The 22,153-nt window shown below is 37.4% G+C and overlaps 1 protein-coding gene across 1 annotated transcript in view; it reads left to right on the forward strand.

Annotated features, from left to right (window-relative positions):
• Window positions 1-21,889, forward strand: part of LOC126281320 (protein Fe65 homolog) — an 821,707-nt gene extending 799,818 nt beyond the window's left edge. Inside the window, exons 14-15 of the mRNA XM_049980168.1 lie at window positions 5,858-6,028; window positions 16,205-21,889. Of these exons, the coding sequence (XP_049836125.1) occupies window positions 5,858-6,007 (150 nt within the window). The 3' untranslated portion in view covers window positions 6,008-6,028; window positions 16,205-21,889. The remainder of the gene's footprint in view (window positions 1-5,857; window positions 6,029-16,204) is intronic.
• Window positions 21,890-22,153: the final 264 nt, after the last annotated feature.

Raw genomic sequence — 22,153 nt, forward strand, 5'->3', positions numbered from 1 at the left:
CATTTATGGACTCCCTGTTCCCAAACAACAATAGGCTTTTTATAGATGACAGTGTGCCCTGTCACTGGGCTACAGTTATTAACAATTGTTTGAATACCATTCTGGACAGTTTGAGTGAATGATTTGGCCACCCAGATCACTCAACATGAATCCCATAAAACATTTATGGGACATAGTTGAGAGGTCAGTTAGTGCACTGAATCCTGCACTGGTAACACTTTCACAATTATGGATGGGTATAGAGGCAGCATAGCTCAATATTTCTGCAGGGGACTTGTTGAGTCCATGCCGTATCGAGTTGCTGCATTTTGCCGGGCAAAAGGAGGTATGACATATTAGGAAGTATCCTATGATTTTTGTCACTTCAGTGCGTGTTGTGTATGAATTATGTACAAAGTAAAGATGAAGGTGATGAAACCTGTGTGTAACTCACAATTTAAAATCTTCAGACTTAAACGACATCTTGGTCAGCTGATAGTGACTGAAGAAATAGTTGTTTTACATCCACTTGCAACCTTTTCTTACCAGTGTCATTTACATGAGAGTGTAGGAGTGAAATTTTAAAGTATTTCTATTACAACAACAGGTGTACATTTTTCCTGATCTGAGTTCATGCTCCTTGGTCTGAAAGTGACAGAATTCCTTGATCTGATAACCAGTGCAGGTAGCAGTTCAAGTAACTGGAGGCAGGTAACAGTAAACTGAACAAGGTCATCACACACACACACACACACACACACACACACACACACACACACACACCAAGTGGGGTGGGCACAGGGAGAAAGAGGCAGGAAGAGTGAGGAATGGCTGAAGAGGGTTAGTTGGTGGCTTGGAGGGAAACAGCAGGTTTGTGGTATAGGAATTTAGGAGGGAGAGGCAGCACATGCACAGGATAGGAAAGCAACTCACAGTCACTGGAGCCAGTGAGTGCGTGCAGCACACAATGCAGATAATGTAAAGGCATGGACTGGGGAGGATATGACAGAACAGAGGCGGGGAAGAGTGTTGGGTAGATATTGTGGGTGCAGTGGGAGATTACACCCAGGAGGATTACAAGAACAGAAGGTGTGTGACTAACTCCTACCTAACAGTCTACTATTAGAGGTAAAGACCAAGGTGCCATGGGTCGTGAAGCATTCATTGAACTTGAGCATGTTGTGCTCAGCAACATTTTCTACCATGGGTGGTCCACTCTGTTCTTGCCCACAGTTTGGCAGTGACCTTTCATTCTGGTGGACAGCTGGTTGGTGGTCCTGTTGACATAAAATGCTGAATATAAATTGCAGCTGAGTCAGTATATGACATCACTGCTTTAACAGGTGACCCTGCCTCACATGGAGTAGGACAAGCCTGTGACAGGATTGGAGTACATGTGCTGGGTGAGTGAATCTGGCAGGCTTGTAGCTTAGTCTTCCACAGGTATATGACACATGCAGCAAGGGGCTGCATGTGAGAGTGGGATAGTGGTGGCCCAGCATGTTGTGTATGTTGAGTGGGCAGCAGAATACCACTTTAGGAGTAATAGGAAGGATCATGGGTAGGAAGTTCATCTTTTCTGGGCATGATGATGGACAGCATGATGAAGGACAGGATTCAGTTGCTCCAGTCTGGGATGACATTTGGTGATATGGATGCGGGAGGTGCTCCTTTGCAACTGGTTTTTGCAGACAGTAGGAGGATTAGGATTGTGTGAAGATATGGCACAGGAAATTATTTGTGGACTGGGCTTGAGGGGTAGTACCTGCATCTGAAGGCTTCTGCGAGATCTTTAGCGTACTGGCCAAGGGAATTCTCATTACTTCAATTATGCCATCCACTGGCCAGGCTAAATGGGAGCAATTGTTTGGTGTGGCAGGGTTGACAGCTGTCAAAATGCAGTACTGTTGGTGATTGATGGTCTTTATATGGACAGAGGTACAGCTGGAACCGTCAGAGGTAGATCTCAATTTGCAGGAATGTGGCAATTGGGCCGAGGGGGACTGGGTGAAGTGAATGGGGAGAATATCTCGAGGTTGTGGAGCAATGAGGATAGAGTGTTGTGGCCTCATGTCTGGATCATTACAATATCATCATTGAACGTAAATGAGATAAGGGGATTGAGAGGCTAGGAAGGTTTCCTCTACATGGCCCATAAACAAGTTGTTGTAGGAGGGTGCCATGCAGGTTCCCATGGTTGTGCTGTGGATTTCTTAAAGTTCAGTGGCTGCTTCACAACCTGTGCCCTCTAGATCCTTCCCTACAGCACCAGCTTTTCTGAACTATGCAGATGGTATTTATTTTTGCTACACATCCTTCACTCTTTTAACACTGTTGGCCCCACTCTCACTAACCATTGCACCCACATTCTCTCCCCGATAGTCTCCCCCCCCCCCCCCCCCCCCTCTGTTCTGTCACCCCTCCCAGTCCACACATTCACATCACCACCACTGTGCACTACACGAATTCACCGGCTGTTGTGCCCGTGCACCTGATGCCTCCTTCCCTGTACTGCAATCCCAGCATTGCACGTTCGGCCAGCACAGTCTAGTTACACAGATGTGTGTGTGTGTGTGTGTGTGTGTGTGTGTGTGTGTGTGTGTGTGTGTGTGTGTGTGTGCACCTGTTGACAATGAAGTGCTTCTACCATTTAGTGACTTTTTTCCTTTACTCCGAAATTATTTATATTCTGCCACAACTCTTGTTACCACATTTCAAATCACCATCACCAAGCTATTTATGTGAAATCATCTTCCTTGCCCATCATTCAGCAAAGCATGTTGGAGGTGCCACAGGATGTCTTTGTTGTTCATTTTTCTTACTGGTTTCCTTAATGTTCTGTAATTTACTTTAAGACAATATCATGGAAAGGGAAAGGAAGTAGGTGTCGAGTATTAGATAAGAGGTATGACACTATGAGAACAACTTACAGAACACTGAGATAAATTACAAGGAGACTTTGATAAAAGCAATGAAAGAATGGATCAGGGGTACATCACATTCCCTCAGAATTATCAATAACCTTGGGCAGAACCAATCATGATAAAACTATTCCACCTAGTATGCAAGATATGTGCGACGGGCTAAATACATTCAGACTTGTGAAGAATTTCATAATCCTAATACAAAAGAAGGTAGGTGCTGATATGTGTGAATACTACTGAACCATGGGTGCAAAATAACAACATGAAATATTTATGGATAAATGGAAAGACTTGTAGCAGTTGACCTCAGGAAGATATCAGTTTGGTTTCCAGAGAAATGTAAGAACATTGAAGACAATATTGATTCTGACTTGTCTTAGAAGGTAGATTGAAGAAAAGACTAACCTACATACCATTTGTAAATTCAGCAAATGCTTTTGACACTATTGACTGGAATACTCTCTTTGACATATTGAATGTGACAGCAATAAAATACAGGAAGTGAAAATTTATCTGCGTTCATATAGAAACTGGACGGTAGTTATAAGAGTCAACAGAGATGAAAGGGAGGCAGTAGCTGACAAGTTGTTATGACTGTGTAGTAGCCTTTATTTGAAATGTATACTGAGCAAGCAGCAGAGGAAATTTGGAAAAGTGATTAAGGTTTAATGAGAAGAAATAAAATCTCAAGGTTTGCCGATGACATTGTAATTCTGTAAGAGACAGCTCAGGATTTGGAAGAATGAATAGTGTCCTAAAAAAGATAAAATGAACATCAAAAAAAAAAGAAAACAAGAGTAAAGGAATACTATGTATTTATTTATGAACAGTCTAATGAGTACACAGTATGGTTTGAGAGTAAATCGGAGAAAGACGAAGGTAATGAGAAGTAGTAGAAATGAGAACAGTGAGAAACTTAACATCAGGATTGATGGTCACGAAGTCAATGAAGTTAAGGAATTCTGCTACCTAGGCAGTAAAATAACCAATGACGGACGGAGCAAGGAGGACATCAAAAGCAGACTCGCTATGGCAAAAAAGGCATTTCTGGCCAAGAGAAGTCTCCTAATATCAAATACCGGTCTTAATTTGGGGAAGAAATTTCTGAGAATGTACGTCTGGAGTACAGCACTGTATGGTAGTGAAACATGGACTGTGGTAAAATCGGAACAAAAGAGAATCGAAGCATTTGAGATATGCTATAGACGAATGTTGAAAATTAGGTGGACTGATAAGGTAAGGAATGAGGAGGTTCTACGCAGAATCGGAGAGGAAAGGAATTTGTGGAAAACACTGATAAGGAGAAGGGACAGGATGATAGGACATCTACTAAGACATGAGGGAATGACTTCCATGGTACTAGAGGGAGCTGTAGAGGGCAAAAACTGTAGAGGAAGACAGAGATTGGAATATGTCAAGCAAATAATTGAGGACGTAGGTTGCAAGTGTTACTCTGAGATGAAGAGGTTAGCACAGGAAAGGAATTCGTGGTGGGTCGCATCAAACCAGTCAGTAGACTGATGACCAAAAAAAAATGTATTTAAATTAGATAATACCAGGGGAACCAGGTTGTTGTTTGAGCAGCAAATTGACAATGGCTAAATTAGAGGGATATAAAGTGTAGAAAGGCAATAACAAGAAACATTTTCCTGAAAAATAGAAATTTGTTAGCACCAATTATAAATTTAAGTATGGTTACCTGACATTGTCAGCAGGAGAGTTGATCTCTGAATTTTGAGAAGTTTTATTTACGCAGATTGCAATAAACAGGCTACATATGTGGATGAATTGATTTGGCAATTAAAACTGACATTTTCAGCTCATCCGCACACATCAGTTATTATGACCCTTAGTGCAATGCACTGTCATCTTGTCATAGGTATATTTGGGAGCAAGTCGTTGAAGAGGCTTCACCAGTTAACATTATGTATTGTATAATAAAACCATAATTGGTGGTGTACACTCAGTAAAGAAATAGTAAGGAAAACACTGTGAACAACATGTATTTTATAAGAAATTTTTATGTGGGTTGACCACAAGTATGGTTTTGTTATATAATATATAATGTTACACACTGCATCTCCTTCAACGAGTTGCTCCCAAATATGCTTATGACTAGATGACAGTGTGCTACATCGAGTGGCATAATGACCAATGTACATAGATGACGTGAAGCTGGCAATTTAAATTGCTGACACTAGTCATATGTGTATGTAGTTATTGTGATATGGGCAAATAAAACTTCTCTAGTAAGAAGATTACATTTTTCAGGAGTTTAAATATTTGGTACTTTTTTCTGAAAGTAACTGTTTGCGGTGTAACCTTGTACAGAAATGTAGACTAAAACACTACAGACAACACCAGAGTAGAAGAATTTGAAGTATACTGCTACAGAAAAATGTTGAAGACTAAATGGTTGGACCGAATAGCTGATGAAAAGGTATTGAGTCGTATTTGGGGGGGGGGGGGGGGGGGGGGGGGGGAAGGGGAAAAAAAAAAAAAAAAAAAAAAAAAAAAACAGAAATTGACTAAAAGAAGGGATTCACTGATAGGGCACATCCTGAAGCATAAAGGAATTACCAATTTAGTGGTGGAGGGAAGTGTGGTGGGTATACATTTGTAGTGAGAGACCAAGGCTTGATAACAGAATCAAATTCAGATGTATGGTTGCAGTAGTTATGCACAGATGAAGATGTTTCCACAGGGTAGACTAGTGCAGAGATCTGCATCAGACCAGCCTCTGGACTGAAGACAACAACAATCACATGATTTAATATACTCTAACTTGAGTGCTCATTATGGTGTTATTTAGCACTCTTACCAAATGACAATTTCCTCGTGTCTTATTTTTTATGTTGTTCTGCCTATGCCATAGTCTTATATTGTCATGCTGTTGTGAATCTTATAATATGCTTTTTCAATGTGTAATGAATAAAAACTGTATCTGTTCACAGCTAAGGTATCAAAAATGCTTGGATGCACATCCACAAGGACTAGGTCGTGGCCAGCAAAATGCTCAGACCCCAGGGAAAGGTCTGGGTGCTACACTGAAGTCTCTTGTTGGAAGCCTTACTGGCAGAAGGCTGCGTGGCAGTGAGTCCTGAGATGAGGCCCTCTCACTGCAGGTAACTGGCACTGAAAAACAGCTATATTATTGACCTGAACTTAAAATCCTGTATCTCTCAAATTTAATCGTTTGGTTTAAGAATAATGTCAGAAGGTCATATGTCTGGAAGGACCTGGAGACACTGAAAGCTTTCAGATTGATTGTATAATGGTAAGACAGAGATCTGGAAACCAGGTTTTAAAGCATAAGACATTTCCAAGGGCAGACGTGTACTCTGACCATAATTTATAGGTTATGAAATTTAGCTTGAGAAATTGTGAAAAGCTACCAAATTAAGGAGATGGGACTAGGATAAGTTCAAACAACCAGAAATTATTGCAATTTTCTGAGGGAACAATAGGCAAAATTTGACTGAAACAGGGTAAGGGAATACAGTAGAGAATATAAATTGGTAGCTTTCAAGAGATGAAATAGTGAAGACAACAGAGGATCAAATAGGCAAAAAGATAAGGCATATAGAAATCTGTGAATAATACAGAATATATTTTATTTAGCTGGTGAAAGGAAAAAAGGAAAAATGCATCAGATAAAACAGGTGAAAGGGAACACATATGCCCGAAGAATGAGATTGAGGAAGGAAGAATGGATGGCTAAGCAGGAATGGCCAAAGAATAAATGCAAGACTGCTGAAACATGAATGAGCAAGCGGGTGATAGATGTCACCACAGGAAAATGAGAGACCTTTGGAGAAAAGAGAAGCATCTGTATAATTATTAAGAGCTCAGGGGTAAGCCAGTTCAAAGAAAAGGAAGAGAAGCTGAAAAGTGAAAGAAATGTGTAGGAGGGCAGTATAAGAATTTCTAGTCATATTATAGAAAGGGGAGGGGATGTAAATGAAGATGAGATGGGAGATATACTGTGACAAGAATTTGACAAAGCACTGAAAGATTAAGTTGAAACAAGGCTCCTGGAATAGATGACATTCCCTCAGAATTATTCAGATCTCTGATAGAGCCAGCCATGAAAAAAATATTTACCTGGTGTGCAAAAAGACTTCAGGAAGAAGACAGCAATTCCAGATCCAAAGAAAGCAGGAGCTGTAGGTTGTGGATAATACTGAACTGTCAGTTTAATAAGTTATGGCTGCAAAATATTGACACAAATTATTTACAGAAGAATGGAATAAGTAGTCGAAGCTGAACTCAAGGAAGATCAGTGTGCATTCCAGAGAAGTGCTGGAACACACAAGACTGTACTCACACTATAATTTACTCTAAAAGATTGGTTGAAGAAAGATAAAGGTACATTTATAGCATTTTTTAACTTTAAGAAAGTTTTCGAAAATGTTGACTGGAATACACTCTTCGAAAATCAGAAGGTAGCAGGGATAAAATACAGATAGTACAGAAACTGCACTATGATTTGAAGAGTAGAAGAGCATAAATGTAAAGCAGTAGTTGATAAGGTAATGAGACAGAGTTGTAGCTTATCACTGATGTCATTCAGTTTGTACTTTGAGCAAGCAGTGAAGGAAACCAAAAAGAAATTTGGAAAGGAATGAAAGGGAGAAGAAACTTGGGAGGTTTACCGAGGGCATTGTAATTCTGTCAGAGACAGCAAAGGACTTGGAAGAGCAGTTGGGTGGAATGGAGTGCAAAGAGGTTACAAGATGAACATCAACTAAAGTAAAGCAAGGGGAATGGAATGTAGCTGAGTTATATCAGGCATTGCTGAGAGAATTACATTACGAAGTGAGATGCTAAATGCAGTAGATGAGTTTTGCTGTTTGAGCAGCAAATTAAGTGATGATGGCCAAAGTAGAGAGGATATACAATGCAGACTGGCAACAGCAATGAAAGCATTTCTTAAAAAGAGGTATTTGTTAACATGGAATATATACAGGGTGTCTCGTATCAGTTGTCAGGCACATTTGATCTGGTGTTTCCGGATATATTTGCAGTTTTGTCTTTGCAAATTGTAGCTGAAGACAGCCCAAACAAATTCTGTTGCTTGTCACTTCTTTCATGGAACACCCAGCAGTGATAGAAAGTGCCAATTTGTTTCCTGTTAAAAAGAAAATGATTTTTGAATCAGAAATTAATGTGGTCATTCAATGGAGCAGTTTTAAATTAGTCAAGTGCAATAGTCTTTTTATCAGCATGGATTAACAAGGACAGTAAAATGGGAAGAATAGCCAGTACTGCAGCAGCAACAGCACCATCTTGGCCTGCACTATCACCTTGCAGTAGCACTGCTTGCTCTCTGCTAGAATACTAGATTATTCTTCATGTTTTACTGTCCCTGTTAGTACAAATTAAAATAATGAATTTTGCAATAGACTGATTTGGGACCACTCTGTCAAGTGGGCACATAAAAATTCCATTATAATAATGATTTTGTTTTGCAACGGGAAACAAACCGATGCTTTTTGTCAAAACTGGGCATTACTTGAAAAGGGTAATGAGCAGCATTTGTTTGGGCTGACTCCAGCTACACATTGCAAGAATGAATTTGCTAATAGCTGCTGAAACATCAGAAAAAATTTGTCTGAGGCATCAAGGAGTTATCAGTTTGTAATTGGAGGGAAGTTGAAGGGGAAGGGGGGGGGGGGAGGGGGAGAGATAAAAATTGTAGAGGGAGACAAGGATGAAGCAAGCAGCAAACAGGTACAAACAGATGTACGTTGCATTGTGCATTCGGACATGGAGAGGCTTGCATAGGATAGGCTGGTGTGGAGAGCTGCACAAACCAGCCTTCGGACTGAAGACTACAACAACAATAACAACAACATCCCTCAAATAACTTTAGTGTGTTGTGCTTTGCTTATTCTGCTGAAACCAGTATTCACTTTTCTTACCTTACCTTACCTTACCTTACCTTACCTTACAGATTGCCCTATTTTAGGCTATTACAACCTTTTTTTTTTCAAAATGTGTGTCAGATCTTTCACTTGTGATCTCCTGAGTTCATGTTTATTATTAGCATTTCTTTCTTTGTGTGCATTTCATCCTATTCTTATGCATTACCTATCACAGTGTGGTCTGGTTGACTTCTGACAGCCTTTCTAGTTTCATATTGTAAAACATTCCACATATGTTCACTTCTTTAAGTCTTTGTGGAAGGAAAATAAGAAAAAAATATGCTTGATATTGCAAAAATCAAACAGGAATTGTCTAAAAATCTCATGTGATTTCTAAACTGGTATCTAAAAATTTAAGACATTAAAAAGCTTACAGATTTACAATCTTGTGTGACTGTGGCAAGCTGTGCAAATAAATACAGTAAAAGAATTATACAGGATAATTTTATTATACAGTCTTAGTAATTACTTCAGTGTCAGACTTTAGCACTTTCTAATCTTTAGTCCTTAACAGTGTGACAAATGGATTTTGCTCAAAATTCTGCACAAACTGCTTTAGTTCCAAGCTAGCCACATATATTGAGATTCATTGTGAAGGGACAGTACTATTCACTTATCTTTAACTGATCAGAAAAAAAGACTACCTGAACTAAATTGTAATTATGGGTGTGGCTATTTGAAAAAAATTAAGATGTGTGATTATTATCATAAACATGATCTTTGGAACATTTAATTGAGCAAATTGTTCCATCTTACAACATCCATAATCAATGTGGTCTTCTTTCCATGACTCAAATAACTCAATAGTGTGTGAATATAGACACAATAACATACATAAAATTTTTAATTGCGTAGTAAAAAAATACAAAAATTTTGTAATTTTGTGGATGATGTATTCTGTGTTATTTTCAAACAAAACATTTTTATTGTTGATGAGTTTTGTATCATGCCAGTCACCACCACACTCTCTTTACATCTTTTCATCATGTGCTATTACTTTTATGATATTCAAGCAAAATGAAAAACATGTTTGCTCAGCTATATTATTCTTTAAGATTATCTGCAGTTGTCAGACATAGTTAATCATACAGGGTTACAGAGTTACAAGTATGAGGTGCATTCAAATTCTAATTAACTACTCACCCGAAATTGATGAAACTGGCGTTACGTCTCGACATAATCGCCCTGCAGACATACACATTTTTCACAACACTGACGCCATGATTGCATGGCAGCGGTGAAGGCTTCTTTAGGAGTCTGTTTTGACCACTGGAAAATCGCTGAGGCAATAGCAGCACGGATGGTGAATGTGCGGCCACGGAGAGTGTCTTTCATTGTTGGAAAAAGCCAAAAGTCACTAGGAGCCAGGTCAGGTGAGTAGGGAGCATGAGGAATCACTTCAAAGTTGTTATCACGAAGAAACTGTTGCGTAACATTAGCTCGATGTGCGGGTGCGTTGTCTTGGTGAAACAGCACACGTGCTGCCCTCTCCGGACTTTTTTGTTGCAGTGCACGAAGGAATTTGTTCTTCAAACCATTTTCGTAGGATGCACCTGTTACCGTAGTGCCCTTTGGATTGCTATGCGTAAGGATTACCCCCTCGCTGTCCCAGAACATGGACACCATCATTTTTTCAGCACTGGCGGTTACCAGAAATTTTTTTGGTGGCGGTGAATCTGTGTGCTTCCATTTAGCTGACTGGCACTTTGTTTCTGGATTGAAAAATGGCATCCACGTCTCATCCATTGTCACAACCGACGAAAAGAAAGTCCCATTCATGCTGTCGTTGTGCGTCAACATTGCTTGGCAACATGCCACATGGGCAACCATGTGGTCGTCCGTCAGCATTCATGGCACCAACCTGGATGACACTTTTCGCATTTTCAGGTCGTCATGCAGGATTGTGTGCACAGAACCCACAGAAATGCCATCTCTGGAGGCGGTCTGTTCAACAGTCATTCAACGATCCCCCAAAACAATTCTCTCCACTTTCTCGATCATGTCGTCAGACCGGCTTGTGCGAGTCCAAAGTTGTTTCGGTTTGTTGTCACACGATGTTCTGCCTTCATTAAACTACCACAACGTGGTCTCATTTTAAAACAATGCACATGTTTCTCTCTCTTTCAAGTCCGGAGAAATAAAATCGGAGGCCTTAGAACTTGAATGCACCTCGTAGCAGTTATTGTAGATTGTATTTCTGACATAGCTCATTTCATGTACAACACATAATAGAAACTCCAGGTTAAACATAAAAAATTCACAGAAAAAATAGATTGCTACTCACCATAAAGATGACACATTGAGTCACAGAAAGGCACAATGAAAGGACAGTAACACATTAGCTTTCTGCCAATGCTTTTGTCAGAAAAGGAAACACATTCTGATCCAAGCTGTTGGAGATGGCAGTCATGTGTGCAAGCGGTGTTGCTTGCTTGTGTTTAATAAATGTGTGGGTGTTTCCTTATCTGATGGAGGCTTTCACTGAAATATAATGTGTCTTCTGCCAGTCTGCAACTCAATGTGTCATCTTTATGGTAAGTAGCAACCTAACTTTTCCTTGTATTGTTTATCTATGTCACATTATAGACAATACCTTGTGTCAGAATACTGAAAACGCCTTTTTTTTTCTCTAGCTGCACTATATTTATATCTACATTGTCACCGTAGTTGCACATATTTGCTACTTTTTTTAATTTTTTGAACATCTGGTAGTTATAGGAATGTAATAAAGTTATTCTCAGAAATAAGTTTAATGAACTTCGACTTCATATTGATACCCCCCTCCCCCTCCCCTCCCCTCCCACACACACAGATACAAACTAAACCTGTTTCTGACTATACTTTGCAACACACACTACAGCAGTAACCAACGTCCACATCCACATACACACTCTGTAAACTACCATAAATTACATGCAGAAAGTAATTTCCATTGTACCAATTATTAGGAACTCTTCTTGTTCCATTCGTGGGGTGCAGGAAAAACCACTGTTTGTACACCTCTGTGTATGTGTGCTGTAACTAATCTAGTCTGATCCTTGTGATTCCGGTGGAAGTAATAGAACTTCTGAGTTTCATTATTTAAATCTGGTTCTTGAAACTTTATGAGTAGTCTTCCTTGAGATAGTCTGCATTTATCTTCAAGTGTCTGTCAGTTCAGGTTCTTCAGCACCTCTGTGACAATCTCCTATGTGTCAAACTAAGTTATGACCATTTGTGCTGCCTTATTCTATTCTTTTTTATACATTCAACATCTGATGTAGTAATATCCTAAAATATCCTAGGAGGGATTGCATAAGAGTTTTGTAAGCAATCTCCTTTGTAGACTGGGTGCATTCTTCTAGTATCCTACAAGCGAACAGAAATCTACCTCCTGTGTTACTTATGATTGAGCCTTTGTGATTGTTCTATTTTGTATCACCTACAAACTATTACACCCACGTATTTGTATGAGGCGAGTTGATTGATTCAATTTGTGACTCATTGACTTTAGTCATAGGATACTGCATTTTTTTCATTATGAGGAGCACATAAATTTATATTTCTGAATATTTAAAGCAAGTTGTCAGTCTGTGCACCACTTCTAAATTTTATCAAGATCTGACTGAATATTAGGCAGCTTTATTCACAAATTACTTCATTATAGATAACTGCATCATCTGCAAAAATTCAGAAATTACTATTAGTAATCCCAGTACCCTTCTCTGCAGCACTTCTAAAGTTACTTCTATATCTGTCGATGACCCTCCATCCAAGATGACGTACTGGATCCCTCCTATGAAGGAATCAGTCACAAATTTCATTTGATACCCCATATGATTGTACTTTCGATAATAAGCGTAGGTGCGGTACCGAGTCAAATTATTTTTAGTAATTGAGAAATACTACATCTACGTGACTGTCTTGATACATTGCTTGCAGGACATCATGTGAGAAATGTGCAAATTCAGAATCCACATTTTTTGGTATGGGGGCATTCTGTCTGAGATACCATATTATTTTTGGTACCATATTATGTTTGAGCTCTGGATATGTTTTATGATTCTACAGCTAACAGATGTCCAGGGTATTGGATAGCAGCTTTGGATCCCCACACTTATGCTTACTGTCAAAAGTGCAATCATATGGGTATCAGGGGAAATTTGTGACTGGATTGAGGACTTTTTGGTAGTGAGAATGCACCATGTTATCTTGGATGGAGAGCCATTATCAGATACAGATCTGCAGATGATGTTTTTTGCAGTTATCTATAATGAGGTACTTCTGACAGAGGCTGAATTATTTAGTCAGGTTGTGATAAGGTTTCAGAGTGGTGCAGAGAGAGATTGGCAACTTGCTTTAAATGTTTAGAAACATAAAATTTTGCACTTCACAAAATGAAAAAGAAAAATCGTAATATCCTATGACTATAATATCAATCAGTCACTGTTGGAATCAGCCCACTCATACAAATACCTGAGTGAAACACATTGTAGGGATATGAAATGGAATGAACATGTTGGTTCAGTCATGGTTAAAGCTGATGGTTGACTTTAGTTTATTCATAGAATACTGGGGATGTGCATTCAGTCTACAAAAGAAATTGCTTGCAAATCACTTGTGTGACTGGTCCTAGAATATTGCTCAATTATGTGGTGCCCATACCAGGGTATATTGGACGTATACAGAGAAGGACAGCATGAATGGTTACAGGGTTGTTTAATCAGTGGGAGAGTATCACAGAAATACTGAGGCAACTGAACTTGAAAACTCTTGGAGATAGTCATAAACTATCCCAAGAAAGTCTATTAACTAAGTTTCAAGAACCAGCTTTAAATAATTATTCTCAGAATATACTACAACCTACTATGTCCCCCTCACATACGGATTGTGAAGATAAGATTAAAATAATTACTGCACATACAGAGCCATTAAAACGGTCATTCTTTCACACTTCACATGTGAAGGGAACAGAAAGAAACCTTCATAACTAGTACAGTGGGATGTACTCTCTGCTATGCGCCTCTTGGTGGTTTGCAGAGTAGAGATAAAGGTGTAGTTTTGTGGATCACTCCTGATACTTTTCTTGTAGTTGGGCCTGACCTGTTTTCTCTTCCAGTTACTGGGCAACGTACATTTTTAGGGACCTAGAGTAGATTACGTTTGAAAGAGTGGCTAATTCAGCCACAAATTGGTATAAAATTTGATTGGATCTACATTAAATACTGGACCTATGTTCAGTTTAAAAATTACAACTGTTTCTCAATGCCAGTGGTACTAATATCTGTGTCACTGATCTTTGCAGTAGTGCAAGAATTAAATTGGTGCAGTACCTCTGGATTTTTACTTTGTGAAGGAACATTTAAAAACAGAGTTAAATATTTCTGCTTTTGCTTTGCTACCCTCAGTTTCAGTTCCTGCCTCATGTGCAAGTGTCTGGACACAAACGTTGGTTCCTCTAACAGCCTTTACATCTGCTTGAAGTGTCCAGAAGGATGATGCCCATCTGCTGGCTTTGCAACCAGCACTGTGCAGAGCACCTGGACTGAGGACTCTTAGGATATTACCACTGCATATTTTTGAATTAACTTGAAGTTTGTGCTATTGACACCATGATCCAACACAAATTTTTCACAGAATTGGTATCTTTACCTTCCATTTGCAATAACTGGAGTCAGTCTTCAATGCCTTATTCTTGTGGTACTCTCATATAAATCTATATCAGCATTGTATGCTCCAACTTATTTATAGTGGAGGGTACTTTTTAGTTTGCATATTTGTGTATTCTGTTCACTCTTGCTTTATTTTGATGACAAAACCACTCTGGAGTTGTAGTGTAGGCAGCACTGAAAGCCCAAATAACAGTTCAGTTCAGATAAATCATCAGTGTTCCTCATTCATGTTGCCATAGATTATTCTCCACCACTTGTGTATATTGTTGAAAACCCACAAACTTCACCTTTGTCTGTCATAATTACCCACCATACTTCCTATGTGCTTCTGCACTTGAGACTGAACAAATGCTGTGCTCTCACTAAACAAATCCACAAAATTTGCCATCTTACTGCTCTAAGGAGTGCTTGTATCAATCTACCTTAGTAAACATTGGCACTACTACAGCTGGTGCAGCTTGTCAGCATTTGTGAAACAATCGTATATAAGGATTAGTCATAAAGTTTTAATTAAGACCTAGAAAATTCCAGCTGAATCCATGGAACTAGGTGATGGTCTTAGTCATACCATATTTTCCCCAGCAGTGGATGACTTGCCAGATGATGGCTGCAGAAGTCTTCATTTTGACTTTTCAGGAGACTTTCCACCTGGAAAATTTACTCCTCGTCATTTGCAAAAGCCTGCCACACAATGGTTTCTGCATCCAATAGTTGTCAAAAATGTCACTGGGTGCTGTGCCAGGAGAATAGGGGGATGAAGTACCATTTGCTAACCCAAAGAAGCAGCATTTATAACTGTGCTCAGTGCAGAAACAGCAGGGGCAACATTGTGGGCAAAAACGTCCCCTCGGACAGCTTTCCGTGACTCTTCATCTTGACAACATCATGTAACCTCATCGGTAGATTTCAGCAGTTAACTCCCATGATTTTTGCCATTTCTCAGATTAATCAGTTATAGCATCAGACCATAGTACTCCCAAAAAATACTCAGTGGCACGTTGCTCGATGACTGTTGCTCCTTCACCTGTTTCTGCAGTGGAGCATCCACTGCTTGCTTTGTTTCTTTGTCTCGGGTCATAGTAGTTAACCCAGCCCTCATCCATAGTCAGTGAGTGGCTAAAGAAGTCATCCTGATTGGCCTGACACAGCAGCAACATTTCCATTGTTGCCTCAGTCCGACAGTCTTTTTGATCAGTTTTGCAGCCTTTTCAAAGAGTTGTACAAGGTGTTAAAAATTGATCCATGTATAATTTTCACTTCTCACACTATTGTGTCAATTATGATACACAATTGTTCGAGCACCAGGGCCTCGACTTCTCTTGAGATTCCCTGTCATGGTTCTTCATGGAGAAAGGTCTACCACTTCATTCTTGATTATTTGAACTTGTTTTACTATACCAGAAGCATCTGCATCAAAATGATGGTACACTGTTGCCGTACACTTACAACAACTCCAGATGGATTGTTGCAGTATCGTACTGCTTCAAATGCAGAAAATGAATTGCCGCATGATACTCCACTTAATCAACTGGCTGTGCCTCCAGTGTTGTGCTACTATACTGTGGCAGGTTTTTTAATATGTACCTACATACCTACAAATGAACAAACAAAATAATAATCACACATTTTTTTAGTTCATAATTAATTTTTTTCATTCAAGTGAGTACATAACTCATCTTGGAGTAATAAGACGCCAATTTTAAACTAGTATGTGTGCTTCCAGGAGCTATGGCCGCTGCCTGCCGAGCGTGAGGTCATCAGGCACCGCCACCTGCAGTCACCCCTGACTTTTCGCTACTTCAGCAGCAGTCCGCCCTCAGCCAGCTTGCGTTCCCTCCTTTCACCTACACTCGACACCAGGAGGCTACCCCATCGCTGGCACTAACACTTCATTGTGTGTGTTTGTGTATATGGTAGAGGAATATCTACCTTCAAGATTAAGGACATGACATTTTGATTTGTAATCAGCAAGTTTGAGACTTGATATTGTTTGTGAGATCTGAAAGTGGAATGTTTAAAACTTAAGCTCTCTTCAGAAATATCATTGGTACTGATTCTCTGACTTGCAGCTTAGAACTGTAATTATATATGTTTTGAAAATAAATTGTACTATTTTTTAAAAGAAAGACGTGTCAATGCAGTGATGTGAACATCTGCATAAGAAGGAAACCCATTTACAGATTCAATGATGAAGGTTTAGGTCCCAAGATCAGAAGAGACAGCTTTCCATCCAGCTAATTTCTTTTAGAGATCTGATTCATTAATGTGTGTATATAAGTTTACTATATTTGTTGTAATCTTATATTCCATCTTAATATGAAAGCAAATTTTGTGTATCCACTGATATGGTAATCATAGTACCAAATTAGTTTGTAAGTGTGTAAATATTATTTTAAAAAAATTAAGGAAGTTTTAAATTAGTTATTGCTGTCTTGCACAGAGAAAGAAGCAGTCAACATTTTCTTTCCAACCTGTAACAGATCTTGGGCAGTTTTATATGAAAAATAGATTAATTTGAGATTACAAAGTAAAATTATGTATTCATCTGTAGAACATGGTACATATTCTTGCCACTGATTTTCACCTCTTTTCTAAATTTTTCCTTAAAGAATTGTAGCAACATTTGTGTTCTGATCTATTTCTCCTTTAAAGTACAATTTAATTAGGAACAAATTTAAGAATTTTTTAGTCATTCTTTAATTTAAGTAAAGATGTCAAGACAGCAACATGCATAATATTTTGATTACATGAATTTAAAATGTCTGAAGTGTGATTGCAAATGCTGACTGGAAAAGAAGAGTATGTATCTGCTTTTGTAAAGTTTGTATGTACATATATAAATGTTACATAAGAATGCAGGATGAGTAGAATGGCCTGGTGTGTGACATAGTTCTTTCTCATGTAAATAATTACACATAGAGGCTTTTCTTGGAGTAACAGGGAACAAACACGTTGCAAAAATGTAGTAGTGTCTTCATGTCACTGAGTGTGTTAAAATGAACCTTTAACTTCTAATGGCATTGAAAAATATTTTGTGTGATCAAAAGACAGAAAAGATTAAGTAGCAGTTAATTCGCAAGAATAATTTAATTTTTTGTTTAATATTGCACCAGAAACCCCACAATTTTTATCATTTTAATTCCTTGATCTGTAATCATTCATCATTTATTTGAATGAATTTCATTGACTAGTATATACATTTTCAATTAACAGTTTAAAAAATGATGTGTTATGTGTTAATTTCAAAATTTAATTTAGTTCAGAGATGATCTGCAGGATACCTACATCTATTTTTACATAAAGTATTTATTTTATGCTATGTGTATTCAGGCAACCATTGTAGTTAGAAGTAGAAATTATGCAGTGTTATAAAAAATACTATAATCTTGTTATTAATGTCACGTTATACTTCCTCATACTATACAAAGTACAGCACAAATTAAGAAATTTATTTCTCAAAAAACAATATAAGTTGACTATAGACTGAAATAAGTTGATTAATGATTCTGTGCATTCTAGTGGAGAATACTGCACACAAACACACATCTAGTACTTTCAGAAGTTTCAAATCTCTGTATTTCATAACTGTTGAAAAGTGTTACTTATCGAACATCAATTAAAAACAGCTTAATAAAAATCTTCGAGAATATTCACATGAATAGGAATTTACGGCATGTTGTTTTTTAAAAAATAGAGCATTCATGAACTCCCATTTATTTTGCCAAAAAATGTGAGTCTGTTAACTTGCACACTTGAATGTGAGTTACAGTAGTAATGAATCTTTGGCAAGGTTAAAAGTACACTGTGGTGACTTCATTTTGATTGTTCTTAGTTTAAGTACATCAATGGTAGCTCTTTATTCATGCCCAGAGACCTGTTTATATTACCCAAAGACAATATGGTACACAATGACACATATAATAACTTCTACAAGATGATCAGTGTATTAGAAAGATCCAATGATAGGCTCAAATTTCAGTTGTTCAGTACATACTGCTCTGTAATTGCTGCATCTGGCAGTATTGCTGATTTTTATTACTTTTCAAAATTTTTATGTATATATCAGTGTATGCAAAATTTGCATAAGCACATAGGAATGGCTGCCATGCCTTGTCTGTGTTATGTTTTGTACTTTCCAGGGCAGCAGGCTTGGCTGTTGTGTAATATAATGATGGAACTTTATGAACGACTTCTAAAGTGTGACCACTACATCAGACATGGTTAATATTCTTTGTAAAAGACTTGCTATACTCATTGTCATTTTCTCATAGTAAAAAATATGTGTATAAAACTGTTATTTATTTTACATAATGCTATGACAACTAAAAAATTAATGTATGTATTGCAATCAGATTTAGAAAATGTTTGTGTATTGTGTGATGTCAATGCTTTCATAGAAAGTGGTTTGCTAAAACTGCTGAATTCTGCAGTCAGACAGAATTTTGCACATTCCAAGTCTTAGTCCATTTAATCCTAATGAACAGAAATGTCCTGCTCTGGCATTTTGACATGATTAGCATACTGGCTTCTGAACAAAAGTAATATTTGATAAAAGGTTAATTGTCACCTTACTTTTTTTTTACTGTGAAGCTGGTAAACTCTTGGGACTTTATTATTACAACACAAAAAAGTAGTTTCGTTAAAACATCAGAACATGCATAAAGCAGCTTGAAGCATCATGTAAGCTTTCTAATTAATATTCATTTAAGGAAACAAACTGTTCCTCATGTAATAAGTGCAGATATAAACAAGACTGAGATAATTAAAGGTGGACACACCAATCAATATAGATGGAAAATTGTTCCATTTCTATTGAGAAGGGCCTGTACCTAGCCTCAGTTTTGCATTTAATACAGTGTATAGATTTTGCATTTCATGACGCAAGCAAAAAATAAGATATTTATAAAGGCATTTACTTTAAAACTTTATAGAGAAAACAACATTACTGCATGCTTGTTTCAAATACTGCCCTCACCATATTTAAGAGGTGTGGTTTGTAAACTATTTTCCTTTAGATTTAGTCATCTTTGTAAATTGTTTCAAGTTTTCATTTCATATGAGTAACAAATAGGTACAGTTTTTAAAATTATGATACCGTCACATTATTAATTTGGAATGTTTATTTGACATTCATGGGTAAATGTTTCTTATGTTTTGCGTCTGTGAATTTGAGAGTACTGTATTATGTACAGTCTCATAGGCGGTCAACCTGTAAGAATATTTTTCACATGTTTTATACTTGGTGCTCCAATCCTTAATTGTTTTATTTTATCAGAATACACTGTATTTTGGAAGAGAGTTTCTTGTTACGTTAGTTATGTAATTCAGTTATCTTGAAATCCCTTTTTGGATTATGAAAAAAGAAATTTCAGTGACTCTTCCCTACTTGAAAAAAAAAAAAATTACAGATTCATCCATGTACTTCCCTACACAGTTGAAAGACAACCAGCAATGAATACTAGATACTTGCGTTACAACACTACTTGTAGGAGAGTAGTTAACAGGATAACAAACAACTTCATATATGTTTAGGTATGGGTGGTAACTATTTTTCCTGCTGTAATGTGAAGTAACAGATGCACACAGGTACGGCTGTCTTGAAATGATTTGTTAATATGTGTATTGATATAATGATTAGCAGTTTTGGATTGGAACTTACTGCTGTCATTCTGTTTTTTTCTTTTGAGGTATCCATTTATTTTAGTGTCATGTCACCATTATAATTAAGAAAATGTTGCTTCCCTATTACCTGAACATGGTTACCAACTTACTTCTTTTCAAATGGTAGCATAAAATTGAAGCATGCAGTACTGGAACTGTAATGCCACAACCTCTTACCAAACTATGCAAATTCAACAATTTAACAATATTATGAAAAGGATAGTTACTACTCACCATACAGCAGAGATGCTGAGTCACAGATATGTACAACAAAAAGACTGTCAAACAAAGCTTTTGGTGTGTGTGTTCTATCTATTTTGATGAAGGTCTATTCGGCTGAAAACATTTGTTTGACAGTCATTTTTTGTGCCTATCTCTGCCTCAGCATCTCTCCTATAAGGTGAGTAGCAACTATCTTTTTCATAATACTGTCATTATTCCATTCTGGATTTTACATTGTTGCGTTTTGACAATTTCATGAATATATGTTTTCCTTTTTGTGTAAATTATTAGAGGTTATGTATTCCAGTGTACACTTTTTCTGAGTATTTGGAAAAGCATTGTTATTCCTGATACACAACACTGATTAATTACAGTCACCAGGGGGAGAGAGGGGAGGAGGTGGAGGAGGGGGTGTAACCGGTACAATTTGTAGCAAGAGAGAAAATTTGTCTACTGTTGGACTTAATTTCTGGTGAGAAATCAAATGTAAGATTGTCAAGTCACAAACCCTAACTATTAAGAAAATGCAAATAAAATAAAGTCTGTTAAATGTGCCACACCTACAGTTTGCAACATCTTAAAATCAGCACTGATCTATCTCTCCTGCAATTTTAATAGATTTGATGTATCGTGTAATGTGTGTGGCAACAGGAGATAATTTGTCTCAACAGACACTAATCGTAAATTTGTTTCTGTGAAACACAAACTCAGATTTCATCGGCTGCTTCATAAAAGGACTCTGCTCAGATAAACTGTAAAGCATATTTAAATTTAGAAAAATAACCTCATGAATGAAATATGATTTATTTAAACAGTAAAATAGATCACCAGGTAATACTGCACACATGCTCACAGTACAATGAATAACAACAATGATAAAAATGTTTCATGTTGTACAGTGTACATGATAAGACATGATAGGCACTTGCAGTAATATGGTGATAAGGGAGACAAGACTTAAGATGTATGAGTCATCATAGAAACCAAATAATCTGCTGCTTAAACATATATTTTCCAAATAAATTACTATAAAATGACCTATAGGAAATATTATTTTTTTTTTCTTCTACTGTCCTCAAAAATGTGTACGGTAAAACATTTTTGTTAAATTATATTTTCTCTCAGACTCCGAGCCATTAAAACAGCATATAAATATTATAAGGGTAACTATACCACAAACATTCTTACATATGTTGAACAGAAAACAGTATGCTAATGTGAAGTAATTATCTTACTTTAGATGTGTCATAGACTGCAAATATGAATGAGTTCATCCTTTGCTTGCAGTAATTGTGTCAGTCTGCAGAATATGAGTGTAAAATAAAATCTACAGTTGGTGTTAATTTTATGTTTTAGAATCATGAACATCTTTATTGCATCTGTTATAATGGTGAAAATGTACTTCACATTTCATCTAATGATAGCTTTGGGTAAATGTTATTCAAACCCACATGTAAATTGCTTGTCTGTTCACAAGTGAAAGAAATGATATAAAAGTCATTACAATAAAAGGAATATCTTTACACAAAATTTTTTCATTGAATTTTAGACATCTTCAGGAGCTACAATGTAAAAAAAATGGGTAATGGAAAGTATGGTAAGAAGTTATGACTCCACACCAAGGGTATTTTAATTTCTTTATTAAAATCACTTCATTGAGTGTGCAACTAACAGTACACAATTTGCACATGAGAGATGTAAGCTCCAGTGGACACACCAAGCATAGTAAAAAAAATTACAGTGTTATTAAAGTAGTATGGTAATGGAAAATCCTATGCTTTATACAAGG

This window comes from Schistocerca gregaria, chromosome 7 (assembly GCF_023897955.1).
Source record: "Schistocerca gregaria isolate iqSchGreg1 chromosome 7, iqSchGreg1.2, whole genome shotgun sequence".
Taxonomy (NCBI): domain Eukaryota; kingdom Metazoa; phylum Arthropoda; class Insecta; order Orthoptera; family Acrididae; genus Schistocerca; species Schistocerca gregaria.